The 18,158-nt window shown below is 43.9% G+C and overlaps 1 protein-coding gene across 1 annotated transcript; it reads left to right on the forward strand.

Moving 5' to 3' along the window:
- The first annotated feature begins 1,311 nt into the window (after positions 1-1,311).
- On the forward strand, positions 1,312-17,222 carry LOC123824400 (toll-like receptor 13). The gene is made up of 2 exons (XM_045847549.1): positions 1,312-1,820; positions 13,551-17,222. Exon 2 carries the CDS (start codon positions 13,651-13,653, stop codon positions 16,504-16,506), a length of 2,856 nt encoding a protein of 951 aa, XP_045703505.1. The 5' UTR covers positions 1,312-1,820; positions 13,551-13,650; the 3' UTR covers positions 16,507-17,222.
- The last annotated feature ends 936 nt before the right edge of the window (positions 17,223-18,158 follow it).

An 18,158-nucleotide genomic window follows, 5' to 3' on the forward strand; every position in this document is an offset into this window, starting at 1 on the left:
TACTGGCTGGGTGGCTTTGGGCGAATTATGTAACTATGCCGTGTCCCGGTTTCCTCATCTAAAAACTGCAAAAGTGATAATACCTCATAAAGTTTTTTGTTACCTGTGTAAATACATGTAAAGCACTCATTACAATGCCTGGGATATGATAAATGCTCCCTATTTTTTTCCAGCAACTATTATTATTATATTTTTTAAGATTTTATTTATTTATTTACTTTTAGAGAGGGAAGGGAGGGAGAAAGAAAGAGAAACATCAATGTGCGGTTGCTGGGGGCCGTGGCCTTCAACCCAGGCATGTGCCCTGACTGGGAATCGAATCTGCTACACTTTGGTTCGCAGCCTGCGCTCAATCCACTGAGCTACGCCAGCCAGGGCTCTATTATTATTACTATTATTCAACAGGTACTCCATAGTATGAGTGAGAATATTAAAAAGCCAAAAGAGAGGACCGTCCATTTAAAAAAAAAAATGTCTCGGAAATCCTGCTAGGGGGAAATCTCTCCTCTTCTGGAAAAAAAAAAAGAGACTTTGTTCAGGTATAGCCCACCCCTTCCCCAGGGTGATGTTATTACAAAATATACTATTCTGTTTTTTCTCTCTTTTTTAAAGATTTTATTTATTTTTTTTTAGAGAGGGAAGGGAGGGAGAAAGAGAGAGAGAGAAACATCAATGCATGGTTGCCTCTCATGTGGCTCCCACTGGGGACCTGGCCTGCAACCCAGGCATGTGCCCTGACTGGGAATCGAACCTGCGATGCTTTGGTTCACAGTCCATGCTCAATCCACTGAGCTATGCCAGCCAGGGCTTGTTTTTTTCTCTTTTTATGAGCTGCACCTCTACCTAAAGGCTGTGGTTGTAGTACTTAAACACTAGGAGCACTGGGCTGTCAAAAGAAGGCAGATACCCAAGCTTCTGGAGTGCTATCTTTGTGCCCCCCTCCCCACCTCCCGTGCCCAGTACTATAGAACTATAGAGATGTGTGAAGGACAGAGTACTGAAATTAAACTACCAAGGCCTGGCTACAAATTCCTCGGTTCTGGCAAAGGCTGGCCCTGGAAATGGGTTTCTGTGGTGTTACTTCTTCCCACAAAAATGAAAGCGTCAGTGCTTTGAATCAGTTCCTAATAGCGTGGCTTCAATGTCTTCAGAATTCAATCTCTTCACGAGCTTCTTTTGCCTATCATTTAGGGGAAGGAAGAAATTCAGCAGCCCAGACTAAAGAAAATGCAGTGCAACATGGGTAATCTCTTTAACAGGCAGCCAAGTTGGTGACCAAAAGGAGGAGTCAGAGCGGAAAGAAGCAGGGTCGCACAGCCTGACCCCGAAGCTCAAACGTAGCTGAGACCTAGCTGGAGAAGCACACCGGTTCCAGGAAGAAAACAAAGGAAGGGAGGCCTCTCCCCACCCATTCACACGGGCGGTTCCAGACGAGTTTGCTGGAACTGCTGCCAACACAGGGCTTGAGCGAGCTGAGCAACCCCATGAGCTCCCAGGGAGCAAGAAATCTGGAGGAATATGCGATGGGCGCAAGATAACATCTTCCTCCTAGAAATTCTGTTTTGCAACACACCCCGAGTGGGATTTTGGCGCTTCTGAGGAAACTCCTTTAGTGACCCCAAAATGAGCAAATCCAGCGACAACACCAAACCATGAAGCCTGAAGAGGAAGAAATGCTTCTTAGTTGGTCACATGTCTTAAGAGCTCAGAGCGATCATCTTGAAGTTTTGAAACTTCCCAAGAAAGAATTTCCTTATTTTACAGAAAATCTGAGTACAGAAAGATGAGCAACGGGAGCGTGGACCAAGAGCTTCTTGCGGGTATGTTGTTTTCTTTGAACTTTGATTAGTATGTTGTATATTGCTGTAAAATAAAAGAAACCCTTTCCCGGAATTGTCCCAAGAGACAGATGGCATTACTAGAGCCTGAGGGATCAGGAAAATAATATGTTGTCTTTAAAGTAACTTACAGAAATTTCACCATACGCAGTGGAACTACATGGAGGTGGTACAGCATTTATTTTCTTTTTTTTTTTAATATTTTATTTATTATTTTTAGAGAGGGAAGGGAGGGAGGAGAGAGAGAGAGAAACACCAATGTGCTCTTGCTGGGGGCCGTGGCCTGCAGGCAACCCAGGAATGTGCCCTGACTGGGAATTGAACCTGCAGTGCTTTGGTTCGCAGCCCGTGCTCAATCCACTGAGCTACGCCAGCCAGGGCCAACATTTATTTTCATATCAGCCAGCAAGGCTTGTTTCCAGTGACTAAAGTAGCTTTTATGAATTTCGGATCTGAAGAGATACGTGTGCTCCCACATTCATTGCAGCGTTATCTATAATAGCCATGATTATAGAAACAATCTAAGTGTCCAACAGTGGATGAATGAATAAAGAAAATGTGCTATATTTCTACAATGGAATATTATTCAGCCATAAAAAACCCCATAGAAGTCGTGCCATTTGCAATAACATGGGTGCACTTCCAGAGTGGGGGGACAAATATACTGCATAATCTTGCTTCTATGTGGAATCTGACAAAAAAAATTCATAGAAACAGAGATCAGACCTGTGCTTGCCAGAGGTGGTGGGCGGCGGGGCCGGGGGGCGGGGGTGAGGATGAGGGAATGGCTTGAAGATGGTAAAAAGGTACAAACTTCCAGTTACAAGTTAAGTCGGGGACGCAACGTGCAACAGGGTGACTCTAGTTCACAGTACTGTTTTCTGTATTTGAGAATTGCTAAGAGAGTAGATCTTACAATTCCCATCAGAAGGAAAACAATTTTGTAACTGTGAGGTGATGGGAGTTAACTGAACTTATCGTGATGATCTTTTCCAACCACATATATACATCAAATCATTGTGTTTTGCACCTTGAGCTTCTACAATGGTAGATTGATGCGAACCCCGGCTCGTGCGGTCCGCCACATGGTGGATGAGGCACGAGAAAGTCACACGGACCACCGAGTCCTGTGAAGGAAAAGGGACGGCGCAGCTTCTCTCTCAAGGGGAGAGCAAGCCTCGGCCCTTGGCTTGACAAGCTTTTATTGCTTTTCTGGGCACATTACATGATGGTCCTCATGTACTATGCACAGGTTCGCTTTTGGTGGTTGCCTTTTACAGAAAACCGCTAATCACATCACAGAAGACGGATTTTTGCAAATGCAAAGGGTAAAGTACTTGAACTGGTTACACTCCTCCTTGGAAGGTTTAGCATGGATTTGAGGAAGTTACAGTAAGCACTTGCTGTCTCAATGCAGGGTGAGGGAGTTTTAGTAAAAGCAAGTCTCAAAGCGGCCTAGGTACATTGCAGGCCTGATTCCCCACGGGAGAACCTATCCGTGGGCGTGGGTCCTGTCTGGGACCACACCACAACAGAACAGTCTCCTATAGTAGGAGAAAAGAACTTGGGATAGCCCGTGCATCCTCAGTTAGGTGCTGCCATTGTAACCGGAAAAGACACCGGCGTTCGGGCTGCCTGTCACTACCAAATCCAATAAGCAGTGACAGTGATTGAATCTTTCATAGGCGCTTTATTCAGATGGCCGGCGATCCGAGAAGATGGCGGGTTCATACCCTAACAAACCATCTTGCTCTCTCTTTCCCAGCCAGATCTTTTATAAGGGGGTGGGGGAGGGCAAACAAGGTGTCAGCGAAAGCCTTTGAAATTCAACAGTTGCCTCCAAGGGGGAAGGCTAGTCGCTTGCTTCTTCCTGGTACAGACGTCTCCAAGAGGTCATCTGCTTACTCTTAGGCGCCAAGATAGGCCTTATCTGTAGTTACTGAAACAAAAACTTAACATACACATGACTTGCTAGATTTATGACTATTTACCTTAAGTTAAATTTTCCCAAGTCTTAAGCCCCTATCACCAGCACAACGGCATGGTATATGCTGTGCAAACTAACACAGTGCTTTTGAAACATTCACTCTCAATCTAATAAGCTCTCTAAGATGACATATGGCAGTTTAGAGTTAATTTTCACTGTGAGCACTACAGGGATCTGTCATTGGATTCATCATGCCTCAGAAATTCCGAAAGGAAGCAGTTGGAAGGAAAGGGAGGAATTCTAGATAGTGCTCTGGGCCCACGGGACCCTGAGACCACACAGCGGACTTAGGGATCAGGCATGAAAGTGTGTGCCTGGGCCGTTTGTGCTGAGGTTGCAAGAGCCCGGGATTGGAGGTCAAGCAGTCTGCACTTGAATCTCAATCCTACGTGCCATTTGCTGACTACGTGCCATCACGCTACCTCTCTGGCCCTCCTTTTGTAACGGGAAAAGACACCGGCGTTCGGGCTGCCTGTCACTACCAAATCCAATAAGCAATGACAGCAATTGAATCTTTCATGGGCGCTTTATTCAGATGGCCGGCGATCCGAGAAGATGGCGGGTTCATACCCTAACACACCATCTTGTCTTTTCTTTCCTGGCCAGATCTTTTATAAGGGGGCGGGGGAGGACAAGCAAGGGGCGGTGAGGGCTTTGAAATTCAGGAAGGATTGGGTGAGCGAAGCTGCAGCATTCCTGTTCTCTGCAGCTAGCTGTTCCCAAGGTGGGGGTGTCACACAAAAGGCCCGGATGCCTCCAACATGTCGCCAGGTCATCTCTAGCCATTGCCCCAGGAGGTCGGCTGCTTTTCTCGGGAGCCAGGACCGGCCTTATCTGTAGTTTCTGAAACAAAAGCTTAACATACACATTACTTGCTAGACTTACAGCTTTTTACCTTCAGCTAAAATGTTCCAAGTCTTGAGTCCTCTATCACCTCCTTGTTTTGTAGAACCTCACGGAGCTTACCGTGACAGCACTGTAAACTGTGAAGTGCTCAGCAATTTTGACATATCTTTTCTGGGCATCAAGTTCCACAGACCCCCTCCAACTAGAGCATGCACTGGGGATCACCCCTTCTGTCACTTCTGCCATCCCCAGCCACATTTTCAAAAAATAGCACTGTCAAAACCCTTCCAAAAGTAGAGATGGAAGCGTCCACTCCTCCCAATTTCACAGAGAAAACATCATGTATTAAAAATAATAATAACAAGCCCTGGCTGGTGTGGCTCCGTGGATTGAGCGTCAGCCTGCAAACCAGAAAGGTCACCAGTTCAATTCCCAGTCAGGGCACATGTCTGGGTTGCGGGCTAGGTCCTCAGTGGAGGGCACATGAGAGGCAACCACACATGGATGTTTCTCTCCCTCTCTTTCTCCCTCCCTTCCCCTCTGTCTACAAATAAATAAATAACATCTTTTAAAAGAGATAGGCTATGCCAGTTATTCATAGAACATGGTCCCTGAACCAGTAACTCAACATCACCTGGGAAACTGGGCAAAATTCCAGTTCTTGTCTCCTCCTCAGACCAAATGAATCTAAAACTCTGGGAGTCGGGCTCAGCAACGTGTGTTTTAAAAAGCCTTGGGCAAATGGGGAGTCAGGAGAATGGGGACAGCTGTAACAGAGTCAACAATAAAAATAATGTAGCCTGGCTGGTGTAGCTCAGTGGATTGAGCGCGGGCTGTGAACCAAAGGATCACTGGTTCGATTCCTGGTCAGGGCACATGCCTGGGTTGCAGGCCAGGTCCTGAATGGGGGATGTGTGAGAGGCAAGCACACACTGATGTTTCTCTTCCTCTCTTTCCCCTTCCCTTCTCCTCTCTCTAAAAATAAATAAATAAATAAATAAATAAAATCTTCACATAAAATAAAGTAAAAAAAAAGCCTTCCAGGTGATTCTGGTTGAAGCTGAAATTTGAGAACAACTGGGCAAAGGTCTTTTCCTCCCTGGCTGCATAACTTAAGCATTTATTTAAAACCCAGATACTTGAGAGAGGCCCAGGAAATACCTGTTTTTAACCCCTAGATGATTCCATTGCTCAGGCGGGATTGAGAACGACAAATACATTTGCTCCTCATGGACAAGCTACTCAGGGCTTTGCTGTGCTTTGGTCATGGGCCCTTTTGTCTGGATTACAGGGTATAATTTGGGGATTAGAAGGCATTTCCTGGCTCCAGGGCTCTCTCTGTGATGGAATCAATGCCTAGGCCCAGTATGAAGTCCATGTTTCTTGGTAAGAAAGCTAGTGTCTCTCCCTATTATGCTCTTCTGTCTCTCCTCCCTTCGAGGTCTTGAAGAAACAATTACCTGCTTACTGTATACAGGCCTGGAAACAGAGGCTGTGCAGAAAGAAGGAATGGGGGTGGTGGCTGCTGAAATACAGTCAGTGGTCCCTGATGGTTCCCTTTTTCAAACCGGATATCTCTAGTTCCCTCAATTCTTTCATTACCTCCCAGTTATTCTCAGATCCACTGGATACACAAGTCTATCAACTTGCACCAGGCACTTTTACTTTCGTTTCTTTTTTAAAAATATTTTTTTGCCTGCGAACCAAAGCGTCGCAGGTTCGATTCCCAGTCAGGGCACATGCCTGGGTTGCAGGCCATGACCCCCAGCAACCGCACATTGATGTTTCTCTCTCTCTCTCTTTTTCCCTCCCTTCCCTCTCTAAAAATAAATTTAAAAAATATTTTTTGTTGCCCTGGCTGGCGTAGCTCAGTGGATTGAGCGCAGGCTGGGAACCAAAGTGTCCCAGGTTCAATTCCCAGCCAGGGTACATTCCTGGGTTGCAGGCCAGAACCCCCAGCAAACACACATTGATGTCTCTCTCTCTCTCCCTCTCTCTCTCTCTCTATCTCCCTCCCTTCCCTCTCTAAAAATAAACAAATAAAATCTTTTTAAAATATATTTTTTGCTTTTCTTCTTCTCTTTCTTCTCCCTCCTCCTCCTCCTCCTTCTTCTTCTCCCTCCTCCTCCTCCTCCTTCTTCTTCTTCCTTCTCCTCCTCTCTCTCCTCCTCCTTCTTCTTCCCATTCACCTTTTTCTTTTTTGTTTCATCACCAAAGCCAAGTCTCTCTCTCTCACCATCTATCTTCCCATTACCTTCTTCTACCTCCCCCCCTCCCCGTTCCCTCTGGTCATCACCATGCTGTTGTCTGTGTGTTTGAGTTTTTGTTTGTTGTATTGTTTTTTGCTTAATCCCTTCACATTTTTCACCCAGTCACCCAACCCCCTCCACTCTGACAGCTGTCAGTCTATTCTCTGTGTATCTGTGAGTTTGTTTCTCTTTTGTTTGTTAGTTTATTTTGCTTTTTCAGATTTCACATATAAGTGAAATCATGGAGTACTTCTCTTTAACGGACTGGCTTATTTCACTGAGCATAATAACCCTGCAGGTCCTTCCACACTGTTGCAAACAGTAAGACTTCCTTCTTTTTTACAGCCAAGTAGTATTCCATCGAGTAAATGCACCACAGCTTTTTTATCCACTCATCTACTGCTCTGCACTTGGGCTGTTTCCAAATCTTGCCTATTGTAATTAACGCTGCAATGAACATAGGAGTGCATATATTATTTCAAATCTGTGTTTTGGGTTTGTTTTCTTTCTATATATTCCCAGAACTGGAATCATGGGGTCATAAGGCTGTTCCATTTTTAGTTTTTTGAGGTAGCTTCATGCTGCTTCCCACAGTGGCTGCCCCAGTCTGCATTCCCACCAACAGTGCACTAGGGTTCCCTTTTCTCCACAATCTCTCCAACACTTGTTTGTTGACTTGGTTATGATGGCCACTCTGACCGGTGCAAAGTGGTATTTTATTGTAGTTTTAATTTGCATCTCTCTGATGGCTAGTGAGGCTGAGCATCTTTTCATATGGCTCTGGCCCATCTGTATGTCCCCTTTGGAGAAGAGTCTGTTCAGGTCCTTTGCACATTTTATCATTGGATTGTTTGAATTTTATTGTTGAGTTTTATAATTTCTTTATACATTTTGGATATTAATCCCTTAACAAATGCATCATTGGTGAATATGTTCTCCCATTTAGTAGGCTGTCTTTTCATTTTGTTGATGGTTATCTTTGCTATGCAAAAAAAAAAAAAACAACCAAAAAACCTTTTTAGTTTGATATAGTCCCATTTGCTAATTTTTTTTCCTTTCATTTCTCTTGCATGAAGAGATATATCAGAAAAAGTATTGCTATGGGAAATGTAAGAGGTTTTACTGCCTATGTATTTTTCCTGGATTTTTATGGTATGGAGATGTACATTTAAGTTTTTTTTTAATATATTTTATTGATTATGCTATTACAGTTGTCCCATACCCCGCTTTATTCCCCTCCACCTTGCACACCCCCTCCCACCCACATCCTCCCCTTCGTTCATGTCCATGTGTCATGCATATAAGTTCTTTGGCTTCTCGATTTCCCATACTATTCGCTCTTTGGACTGTCTGCTCTCTGGTGTTATCTCCCCAGCTTGCTAAACTTAGTTCCGCACCTTCTTCCAGAAGCCCTTCATTTTGACCACCTTCAAGAGCTTCCCTCCTCTGGCTGACAGGACTCGGCTTCTTGCTCTGGCACTGGCTCTCAATGCTTCTCTGCTTTCAGCCACAGCAGCAGCAGCTTCAGGTAAAAGGACTCCCTTCCACTAGTCCTGTCCTCAGGGAAACTTAACCAAGAAGGCTTGTCCCTTTCTGTCTCTTGTCAGGGCAGGAAATTTGGATGTTTGGACAAGTTTGGATGTTTACATTTTTGCTTCACTTAAAATTTCCTGTAACGGAACAGAACCATGGAGATGGAGATCACATGGAGGGTTAGCAACAGGGCAGTGGGAGGAGGGGAGAGGGGGAAAAGGTACAGAGAGTAAGTAGCATGGATGGTAGGTAGAAAATAGACAGGGGGAAGGCAAGAATAGTGTGGGAAATGTAGAAGCTAAAGAACTTATGACACTTGGACGTGAACTAAAGCGGGGAATGTGGGTGGGAGGGGGTGTGCAGGGTGGAGGGGAGTGAAGGGGGGTAATGGGACAACTGTAATGGCATAATCAGTAAAATATATTAAAAAAAGAAAAAATGTCCTGTAACAAACAGGGATAGATTTTAGGGGTCATATTGGTACCCCTTGTCATGTCTGAGAGCAGAGAATACGTTAATCTGGCGGCGCTGTGTTGGTCTACCCAGTTTCCCGCACCCCTACACTTAGGCAAGACATAGTTACTTATACTACTTCTTCTTCCTCTTCTGCCCCTCTTCCTCTTTCTCCTTCTTCTTCTATTTACTTTTACAATGAAATCTCTCCTCCTCTGGCCCATTGTTTCTTGTGGCCTAATAAAGTCAAAATGCCTTCCAGTATTAAATCAATGTATTCGTCTCAGTCATTATGCTGGTGGGCTGCCTTGAACTTGAAATTGAAACTCTCAAGAGCATTGCTTTTGCATTTGCTCTGTCATGGACATGAATATAAAGTGTAAGCAGAAACTTCTGACACCATCTTTTCTGGAATATTCTAGAATTTACACACCTAATTTACGTTCTTCAAAGCAATCACCAAGATGGGTAACACAAATATCTCTATAATAAAATCACCGTTACAAATGTTTGGTGACTCCTCTTTTGGAATTACAGGGTGACAGGATATCATGGAAAGAGCATGAGGTTTTGAGATGATTTCAATCACGACTCTGACACATATTAAGTTGTGCAATATTGTGCAAGTTCCTCTCTCTGAACTTTCACTTCCCTATGTATAAAATGCGGTTCAGCCTGGGCTGATGTGGCTCAGTGGACTGCATGATGGCCTCCGACCCCAAAGGTCACCGATTGGATTCCCAGTCAGGGCATGTGCCTGGGTTGCGGGGCCAGGTCTGCAGTTGAGCACGCAAGACGCAACCCCACATGGATGCTTCTGTCCCTCTCTCCCTTCCTTCTCTTCTCTCCAAAAAGAAATAAAGTCTTTAAAAAAATATTTTAAAAATAAATAAAATGAACTCGGGTTAAGATTATTGGTCTTGCTGAGTTTTGTAGTGAGCCAGTAATGCCCATGTTCATGCTGCCGTATTAGAGCCAGTTTATCAATTGTACAAGAAAGTCCTTTTCCTGTACACTCTCCCTCCGTTAATTTCCCCGTTTTCCCCTCCCTCGTTTGTGTTCTCGTCAAACTCAACTATATTCTTTCTTTAAAAATTAGGATTAGGGGGGAACTTTTCTGACTTGATGTATACCCAAAGCTACAGCAAATAAAATAATCAACGGCAAAATGTATAGATGCCATCCTATTAACCAAAAAACATTTTCTATCATCACTATAATTTAATATAGTATTGGAGGTTGCGACCAATATTATGTGAGACCAACATAAAGGAAAGGCACAGGAAATATATTCAATATGAATTTTTAAAAGATATAGTTAAAATATATATATATATATATATATATATATATATATATATATAAATTCCATTACTCATAGAGAATATAATCATTGACAGATAAACCTAAAAGACTATACAGTCACATTTTAAAACTAATAGGACAGTTCAGAAAGCTTTCTATTATTATTAATGATAACACAAAGAATTCAAAACTTGTGGTACCCTTGCTGTACCTAACTAGAAAATTAAATAGGGAAAAAAAATAAGATATCCCTTAAAGTAATAAAATCTAAACGTTTCTAGAAAACAACACAGAAAACACAAAATTGTACAGAGAATACTTAAAAACTATTTATTTATTTTTTTAAAGATTTTATTCATTTATTTTTAGAGAGAGAGGGGGAGGAAAGGAGAAAGAGAGGGAGAGAAACATCCATGTGTGGTTGCCTCTCGCACACCTCCCACTGGGGACCTGTTCCACAACCCAGGCATGTGCCCTGACTGGGAATCGAACCTGCAACCTTTTGATTTGCAGGCCCGCACTCAGTCCACTGAGCTACACCAGCCAGGGTAAAAAACTATTTAAAATATAAGGGAAGTTTTGACTACATGAAGATATAGCATGTCCGTACTGGGGGTGATTTAACATGATAATTGTAGCAATCCACCTCACATTAACTTGCGAATTCAGTGCAGTGCAAAATTAAATTCCAGCAAGACTTTGGGGGAAAGCTGATAGACTGAATTATATTTAGATATTGGAAGATATATCCATATCTAAATTATGAAAGATAGTTCATGAATTGCTTATCACTTTAAAAATCAACTTGGGAGAGAAGGGCAAAGACAAAGGATTCACCCTATTAGATATTAGGATACTTTCTTTTTGTTATCTTTATGTTAGTTTCTTCTTTTTTTGTTCAATTACAGCTGTCTGCATTTTCTCCCATATTAAGGTATACTTTAAAGCCATAGTAATAAAATGGCCCAGTACCCTTGTAGGAACTAATCAGTAAACAAAGGAACAGAAAAAGGTTCAGCAATGCACACATGATATATTACAGAATTCTGCACTTGAAACCTATATAATTTTATCAACCAATGTCACCCCCATAAATTTAATTGAAAAAGAAAAATAAATAAAACAATGGTGCCATTGGAAAAAAAAAAAGAAAAGAGCTCTGGACTACATTCAAGTATATATAGTAATTTGCCTTATGGTAAAGATGCCCCTCAAAGCACCAGAAAAGGAGCAGATTTTGTTTAGGTTTTAGTGAACTACGTTGCTAATTGAAGACTAAAGCTGGATCCCTACCTTAGACAATATACAAAGGTGGGATTTAGATGGATTAGACATAAATGGAAGAGGTAGAGTTAAAGGTACAGCACTTAATGTAATCTAAAGAGGGACATGATTTTTTATTATTTATTTATTTATTTATTTATTTTTAGAGAGGGAAGGGAGGGAGAAAGAGAGAGAGAGAGAGAGAGAGAGAGAGAGAGAGAAACATCAATGTGCGGTTGCTGGGGGCTGTGGCCTGCAACCCAGGCATGTACTCTGACTGGGAATCAAACCCGCGATGCTTTGGTTCACAGCCCACGCTCAATCCACTGAGCTATGCCAGACAGGGCAAATTATTTTTAAAAATATATATATTTATTTTTTTTATTTTTAGAGAGGGGAAGGGAGGGGGAGAGAGAGAGAGAAACATCAATGTGTGGTTGCCCCTCGTGTGGCCCTCACTGGGGACCTGGCCTGCAACCCAGGCATGTGCCCTGACTGGGAATTGAACCTGTGACTCTGGTTCGCAGCCCGCACTCAATCCACTGAGCTATCCCAGTCAGGGCTAAAGAGGGAAATGATTTTTTTTTAAAAAAATAAGAATCCACATGCAAAATCATAAAGCAAAAAAAAAAAAGGCTTTTTGTCACATCGCAATGACAAATTTCCGGTCAACAAAGAATATTATAGACAATGTTAAGTGAAGGAAGATCTTTAAATCATTAAACCACCAAGGGATTAATGTACAAGAAATCCTATTGATAAATGGAAAAAGGATATACCTAAAGAGGTCACTGAAAGAAAACTATACATGGCTACCAAATATATGGCAAGACTCCTAATCACAAATATTCAGAAATATGTCAATCAAAGACGATGAGATGCCACTTACTACCACAAGAATTACAAACATTGGAAAAGCGGGTAGCGCCAAGGGTGACTGATGTTGTAAGCAGCAAGGAGCTTATTTCACTTATAAAAAGCTTTTTAAAGTCATGCTTTGTGATTCTATTGGTTCTAATACTGTGCTAATCATCATTGCACCCATCCAAAAAAGTCCTGTGTTATTAGGTATATATTGCTATAATGGGTGCTTGTTTTGTAATTCCTAGCTTTGCAAAATAGTGCTAGGCAATGGCGTATATTTGTGTGTGCCCATAACAACACATGTATACAAAGGAAAGACAACAACTCAATGCAGCTATGCTATTTCCTTTGTTCCTCTGTGACTAGCAGTGTTTTTGAGACAAAAGCTAGGAGATCTACACAATACTGTGCCAGTGGTGGCCTAGAGTTTAGGTGAAAAAAAGGGAATAACTTTTTATGGAACAGTGTACCAGGCAGCAAGCTGTGCACTTGACGTTGTCTTGTTGAATCTGCACCACATTATAAGGGAATAGGTATCATTCTCCCATTGTATGGATAAGAAAAGAGGTTCAGAGGGGTGAAATTGTTTGTCCAAAGCACAGGATTAGTTCTGACTGGTGTAGCTCAGTGGGTTGAGGGTTATCCCACCAATCAGAAGGTTGCCGGTTCGATTCCCAGTGAGGGCACATACCTGGGTTGCGGGCCAGGTCCCAAGTTAAGGTCGTGTGAGAAGCAACTGCTCATTGATGTTTCTCTCTCTCTCACTCTTTCTCCCTCTCTTCCCCTCTCTCTAAAAATAAATAAACAAAAATCTAAAAACAGAATAAAAGATAGAGGCAAGCTGTAAACTTTGTCAACCTTGTTGTTTTTTTCCCCCTATCATGGATGAGTCATTTAACTGGACTGAGCTCCACAGACCCCAAAGCGCATCTGCAATGGTGGAATTTCAGGTGTCAGCCCAAATACCAAGGGGGGTATTTTATTGTACAGGGGCGAGAGGAGTGTTGGGAAGTTTTGTTATGCCTCCGTATGCTAGCAATTTTTATTATGGGAGAAATAGCACTGGTCTTCATTGATATACATAGAGTTGCTTTAGAAGTGGATTTGTTTTGGAAGTTAACGTGGGGAGAATTTTGTTTCATCTTCTTGAAGGAGGGAGGAGATATTGACAGAGAAATTGAAACAAAATGGCTTTCTTTTTTTTCTTTGCAGCGAAGTCACATGGAAAGACCATTTCTTCCAAAATGAGCATCGGACGACGCGGGAAGAGGTATTCTTTGTAACGGGAACTCTGAAGTCTGGGGCTGACAAGATGGGCTTAGAGAACCCCTTGCCTCCTCAGCAGCTCTGCCTCATTTTCATTGCACTGTCTCTGCTGTCTTTGGCAGAGACATATGGATTCAGTAAATGTACACAGTATGAATTGGATATTCGCCATGTTTTCTGCATTCGGAAGAAGATCGTCAACTTGACAGAGGCCATTTCTGACATCCCGGGATACACTACTCACCTCAACCTCACACAAAACCAAATTCAAACCCTTCCTTCCTACGGCTTTACTAATCTGTCCGCTCTGGTGGACTTGCGACTGGAGTGGAACGCCATTTGGAAGATTGAGAAGAGGGCCTTTTGGGGACTTGAAAATCTGACCCTTCTGAACCTGATAGAAAATAATATTCGCAGTGTGAACGACTCCTTTGAGGGCCTGTCCAACTTGGAGACTTTGCTCCTGAGCCATAATCGAATCACCAACATTCACAAACATGCCTTTGCCCCTCTTTTCAACCTGAAACACTTAAGCTTGTCTAGAAACCATATTAGCAATTTTTCAAATGTTCTCGAAGCGGTGCAGCGTCTCCCGCGCCTGGAATACCTGGATCTCACCCTCAACAACATCAGCATCTTGGACCACAGCCCCAGGTTGTTGGCCTCCCTGACCCAGCTGAGCCTGCAGGGGAACAAACTAACAGAATTAAATTTCTCTGCTTTGTCACTGCCTAATGTGACCACTCTGGATGTCTCTCAGAATAACCTGGCAGACGTCCGGCATGTGGCTCTGGAAACTCTGCCCCAGCTGAGGAGCTTGAATCTCAGTGGGACATCCATGAGCCTGGAGATGCTTCCAGCCAAACACCTACAGAATCTAAGCGAAATAGACCTTAGTGACCAGGTGTTTCGAGGCAGCCACTTAATAAACGTCAACCGTGTGTGTCATTTCCTCAGAAGCCTGCCCATGTTAGAGGCTTTGGTCTTTAGGGAAAAGGCCACGGAGGCAGGGGACATAAAGCATCTCGCCAACTGTACCAGGCTTTTGTCCCTTGACCTGAGACAAAACTATAATCTGGTTCACCTCAATGACAGTGAGTTCAATGGCATGCCCAGCCTCCAAAGGCTGCAACTAGACAGGTGCCAACTTGCCTTTGTCACCAACCAGACCTGGAGTGGCCTCCAGAACTTGACGACCCTACATCTGAGTTACAACAAGTTTAAAGGATTTCCAGATTTTGCCTTTTCACCCTTGAGGTCCCTACAATTTCTTTTCCTCTCTAAAAATCCCATCACGGAACTCAGTGCTAGGGCCTTCTATGGGCTGTATTCTCTGAAGGAGCTCAACGTGGCTGGATGCTGGATAGTGCAAATCGACAGATACTCCTTTGCTCAGTTTCCAAATTTGGAGATTTTAGACCTTGGATACAACAATCTTCGAACTCTGAAATCCAAAACCTTTTATTTTCTGAAGAAACTGAAAGTTCTGATTCTCTCCCAGAACCGCCTGAATAGTATAGAGAAGAATGCCTTCTCTGGCCTTACCTACCTTACTCAACTTGACCTGGCATACAATATCTTGTCAAGCTTCACTGCAAGTATTTTCTTGGGCCTTGAAAATCTAGAAGTTTTGAATCTCAGTTTTAATAAAATCACCTACGAAACCACCAGGACCTTGAGCTCTCCCCCATTTATGAACCTCAAGTCTCTGAAACAACTCAACCTGGAAGGACAAATGCATGGGGTTCAGGTCGTTCCCACCAACCTCTTCCAAGGGCTGCACGCCTTGGAGGAGCTACTCCTAGGCAAGAATGCCATGGTATTCTTGGACCATCACCAGTTGGACTGCCTGACTAATCTCACAAAGCTGGATATCTCCGGAACAAAATCTGGAGCCCGGAGTCTCTATTTAAACATTTCCTTATTCCAAAAACTCAAAAGACTACAGATGCTGCGCCTGGAAAACAACAACATCGAGTCACTGACTCCCGGCATGTTCTCTGGCTTAGAAAGCCTTCAGGTCTTCTCTTTACGATTCAACAACCTGCAAGTCGTTAATCAGAGTCATCTGGCGAACTTGACGTCTCTGAGATACTTTGACCTCTATGGGAACAAATTGCAATGCAACTGTGACAACGTGTGGCTCAAGAACTGGTCCATAAACACAGCGGATGTCCATATCCCTTACCTCCGGAGCTACCCGTGTCAGCAGCCAGATACCCAGAGCTTGTTGGTAGACTTTGACGATGCTATGTGCAATTTTGACTTGGCGAAGGTTTGCTTCTTCAGCTCCTTCAGTCTGGTCCTCGCGACAATGGTCTTCTCTTGGTCTGGTGCCAAGATCACTTCATCTCTATGGTATGGGCTCTACATATTTCAAGCCTGGTACCTGGCCAAGTGGCATAGGACAAAGAAGGAATTCCTCTATGATGCCTTTGTCTCCTTCACTGCCACCGATGAGCAGTGGGTATATGAAGAGCTGGTTCCAGCCCTTGAAAAAGATGGCCAGCCCACCTTTAAGCTCTGTCTTCACCACCGGGACTTTGAACCTGGGATAGACATCTTTGAGAACATTCAGAACGCCATCAACACCAGCAGGAAGACGCTGTGTGTGGTCAGTAACCACTACCTGCACAGTGAATGGTGCCGCCTCGAAGTGCAGCTGGCCAGCATCAAGATGTTCTATGAGCACCAGGACGTCATCATCCTGATCTTCCTGGAAGAGATCCCAAACTATAAGTTATCCAGCTACCACCGACTCAGGAAGCTTGTCAACAGGCAGACGTTTATCACCTGGCCAGACTGTGTCCACGAGAGGCCGCTCTTCTGGGCTCGTATTAGAAATGCGCTGGGCAACAAGACCGTGGAGAAGGACAATGCGCAGCTAATTGTGGTTGAGTGACTGGAAGTCTTGGTGACCGCAAGTGCAATGTTGTCCAAGGTGTGCAGAGGCTAAGGGTGTGACTGAGTGTTCGTGTTCTGCAGGGAAAAGGATGTGAGCTGCTTATGGCCATCAGACCCGAGACCATGTGGTTAATGTCCTTTTGAAGGGGGAGACGGCATAGGAAGAACTCTGAGACTGCAATACTGTCACTGGCCAGCATTTAGCACCCTGGTTGCCAGGAAACACCCTTTACCAATTAGGTGGAATAAATAGTAAACCGAGGCAGGGAGGAGGAAGGAGACAAGTCTCACACGCTAACTCAGCAGTCCTGAGCCTGGTCTGATAATATTGCCAGGTGTTCCAACGTCACAAGAAACACTGTTAGCAAGAAAGAGGGAAAGTCCTTGCAATTCTATGTAGCATTTCCACTCTCTGGGAAAGAAAGCCTTGAAACTGTGCTTTCATCCCAAGCCCTGAATGTGGGAGAGGGTCCCCAGTGCCCGAAGAAAAAGCCCATAAAACAACTTTGGTTAATTGCCTACCTCTGGTCACTATCTGTTTTACGAGGGAGTCCCTGATGCTTGCAGAAAGAGCCCATCAATAACTTTGGGAAGTGCCCCAATTTTAACTGTCAGGTATTTGTTTTACAACAAGATGACCAAGTGGAGCAAGATAAGGATTTGGGCGGACAGACCCCCATTCATCCCTAAATTTGGGTAGTCACATTTTCCCAGGAAAGCTGGCGCCGCATTTACCCGTTAATCAACATGTGACTTTTTTCCCTCCTAGCCCACCAACTATATAAGTCCGGAGAACAAAGGTCTCTCTCTCTCTCTCTCTCTCTCTCTCTCTCTCTCTCTCTCTCTCTCTCTCTCTCTCTGGCTCTCGGGCCACAGGGCCTCTGGCCACCTGGCCTCAGGCTGCCCAGGGGCTTGCCACCCTGGTCTCCAGCCTCTCTTGCTTTTCTCACCCTGGTTTGCCCTGAAACTTTGCCTTTCACCCCCTACTCTACCCAGTCCTGTTCTCTTCCATGGGAATGGGCCACTAATAAACTGATTACATACTACTCGATTTGCTGATATGTAATTCTTTACATGCGTCAGCAAGGAGAACCAGGTCTCTCCCATCAACACTTTGGGCAGTTGGAAGAGTGAAGGGGGCTGCTTGAGGTATGGTGTCCACACTCTAGGGGATTAGTTATCTGGAAAGCGTATCCGTTTCATTAAGGAGAAGACTTGGGAGACACGTCGCCTGACACTCTGGCGATCAGGAGAACCCTCATAGGTGCTTGAGAACATTGTTCAGCTAGTTTCTCCGAAGCAATTCCTGTCAAGATAGAACAAATTGTACTTCTAAGAATCTGTACCAACAGAAAGACTGCATATGTCACAGGTGTGCACGGGTAACCAGGTTCTTAGTGATCGAGGACAAAGAATTGAACCGAACACAAAGTTTATAGCATAAAGAAAGAGGGAAGATTTATTAAGTGATAGTGCACTCCGCAGGACACGGGAGTGAGCCAGCTCTGAGCAGAGAAGGGACACGTGGGCTGGGGGGATTCTATTCTTATAGGGCAGAAGCCCCCTTGCTAGTCTTTGGCGGGCTTTTCCTGCGCAGGTACAAGGAGTTGGATTTCAAAGCTACTGCGCATGTGTGGTTTCCCATGATTT

Source organism: Phyllostomus hastatus, unplaced genomic scaffold (assembly GCF_019186645.2).
Source record: "Phyllostomus hastatus isolate PE091 unplaced genomic scaffold, TTU_PhHast_1.1 phas_contig_551, whole genome shotgun sequence".
NCBI lineage: Eukaryota > Metazoa > Chordata > Mammalia > Chiroptera > Phyllostomidae > Phyllostomus > Phyllostomus hastatus.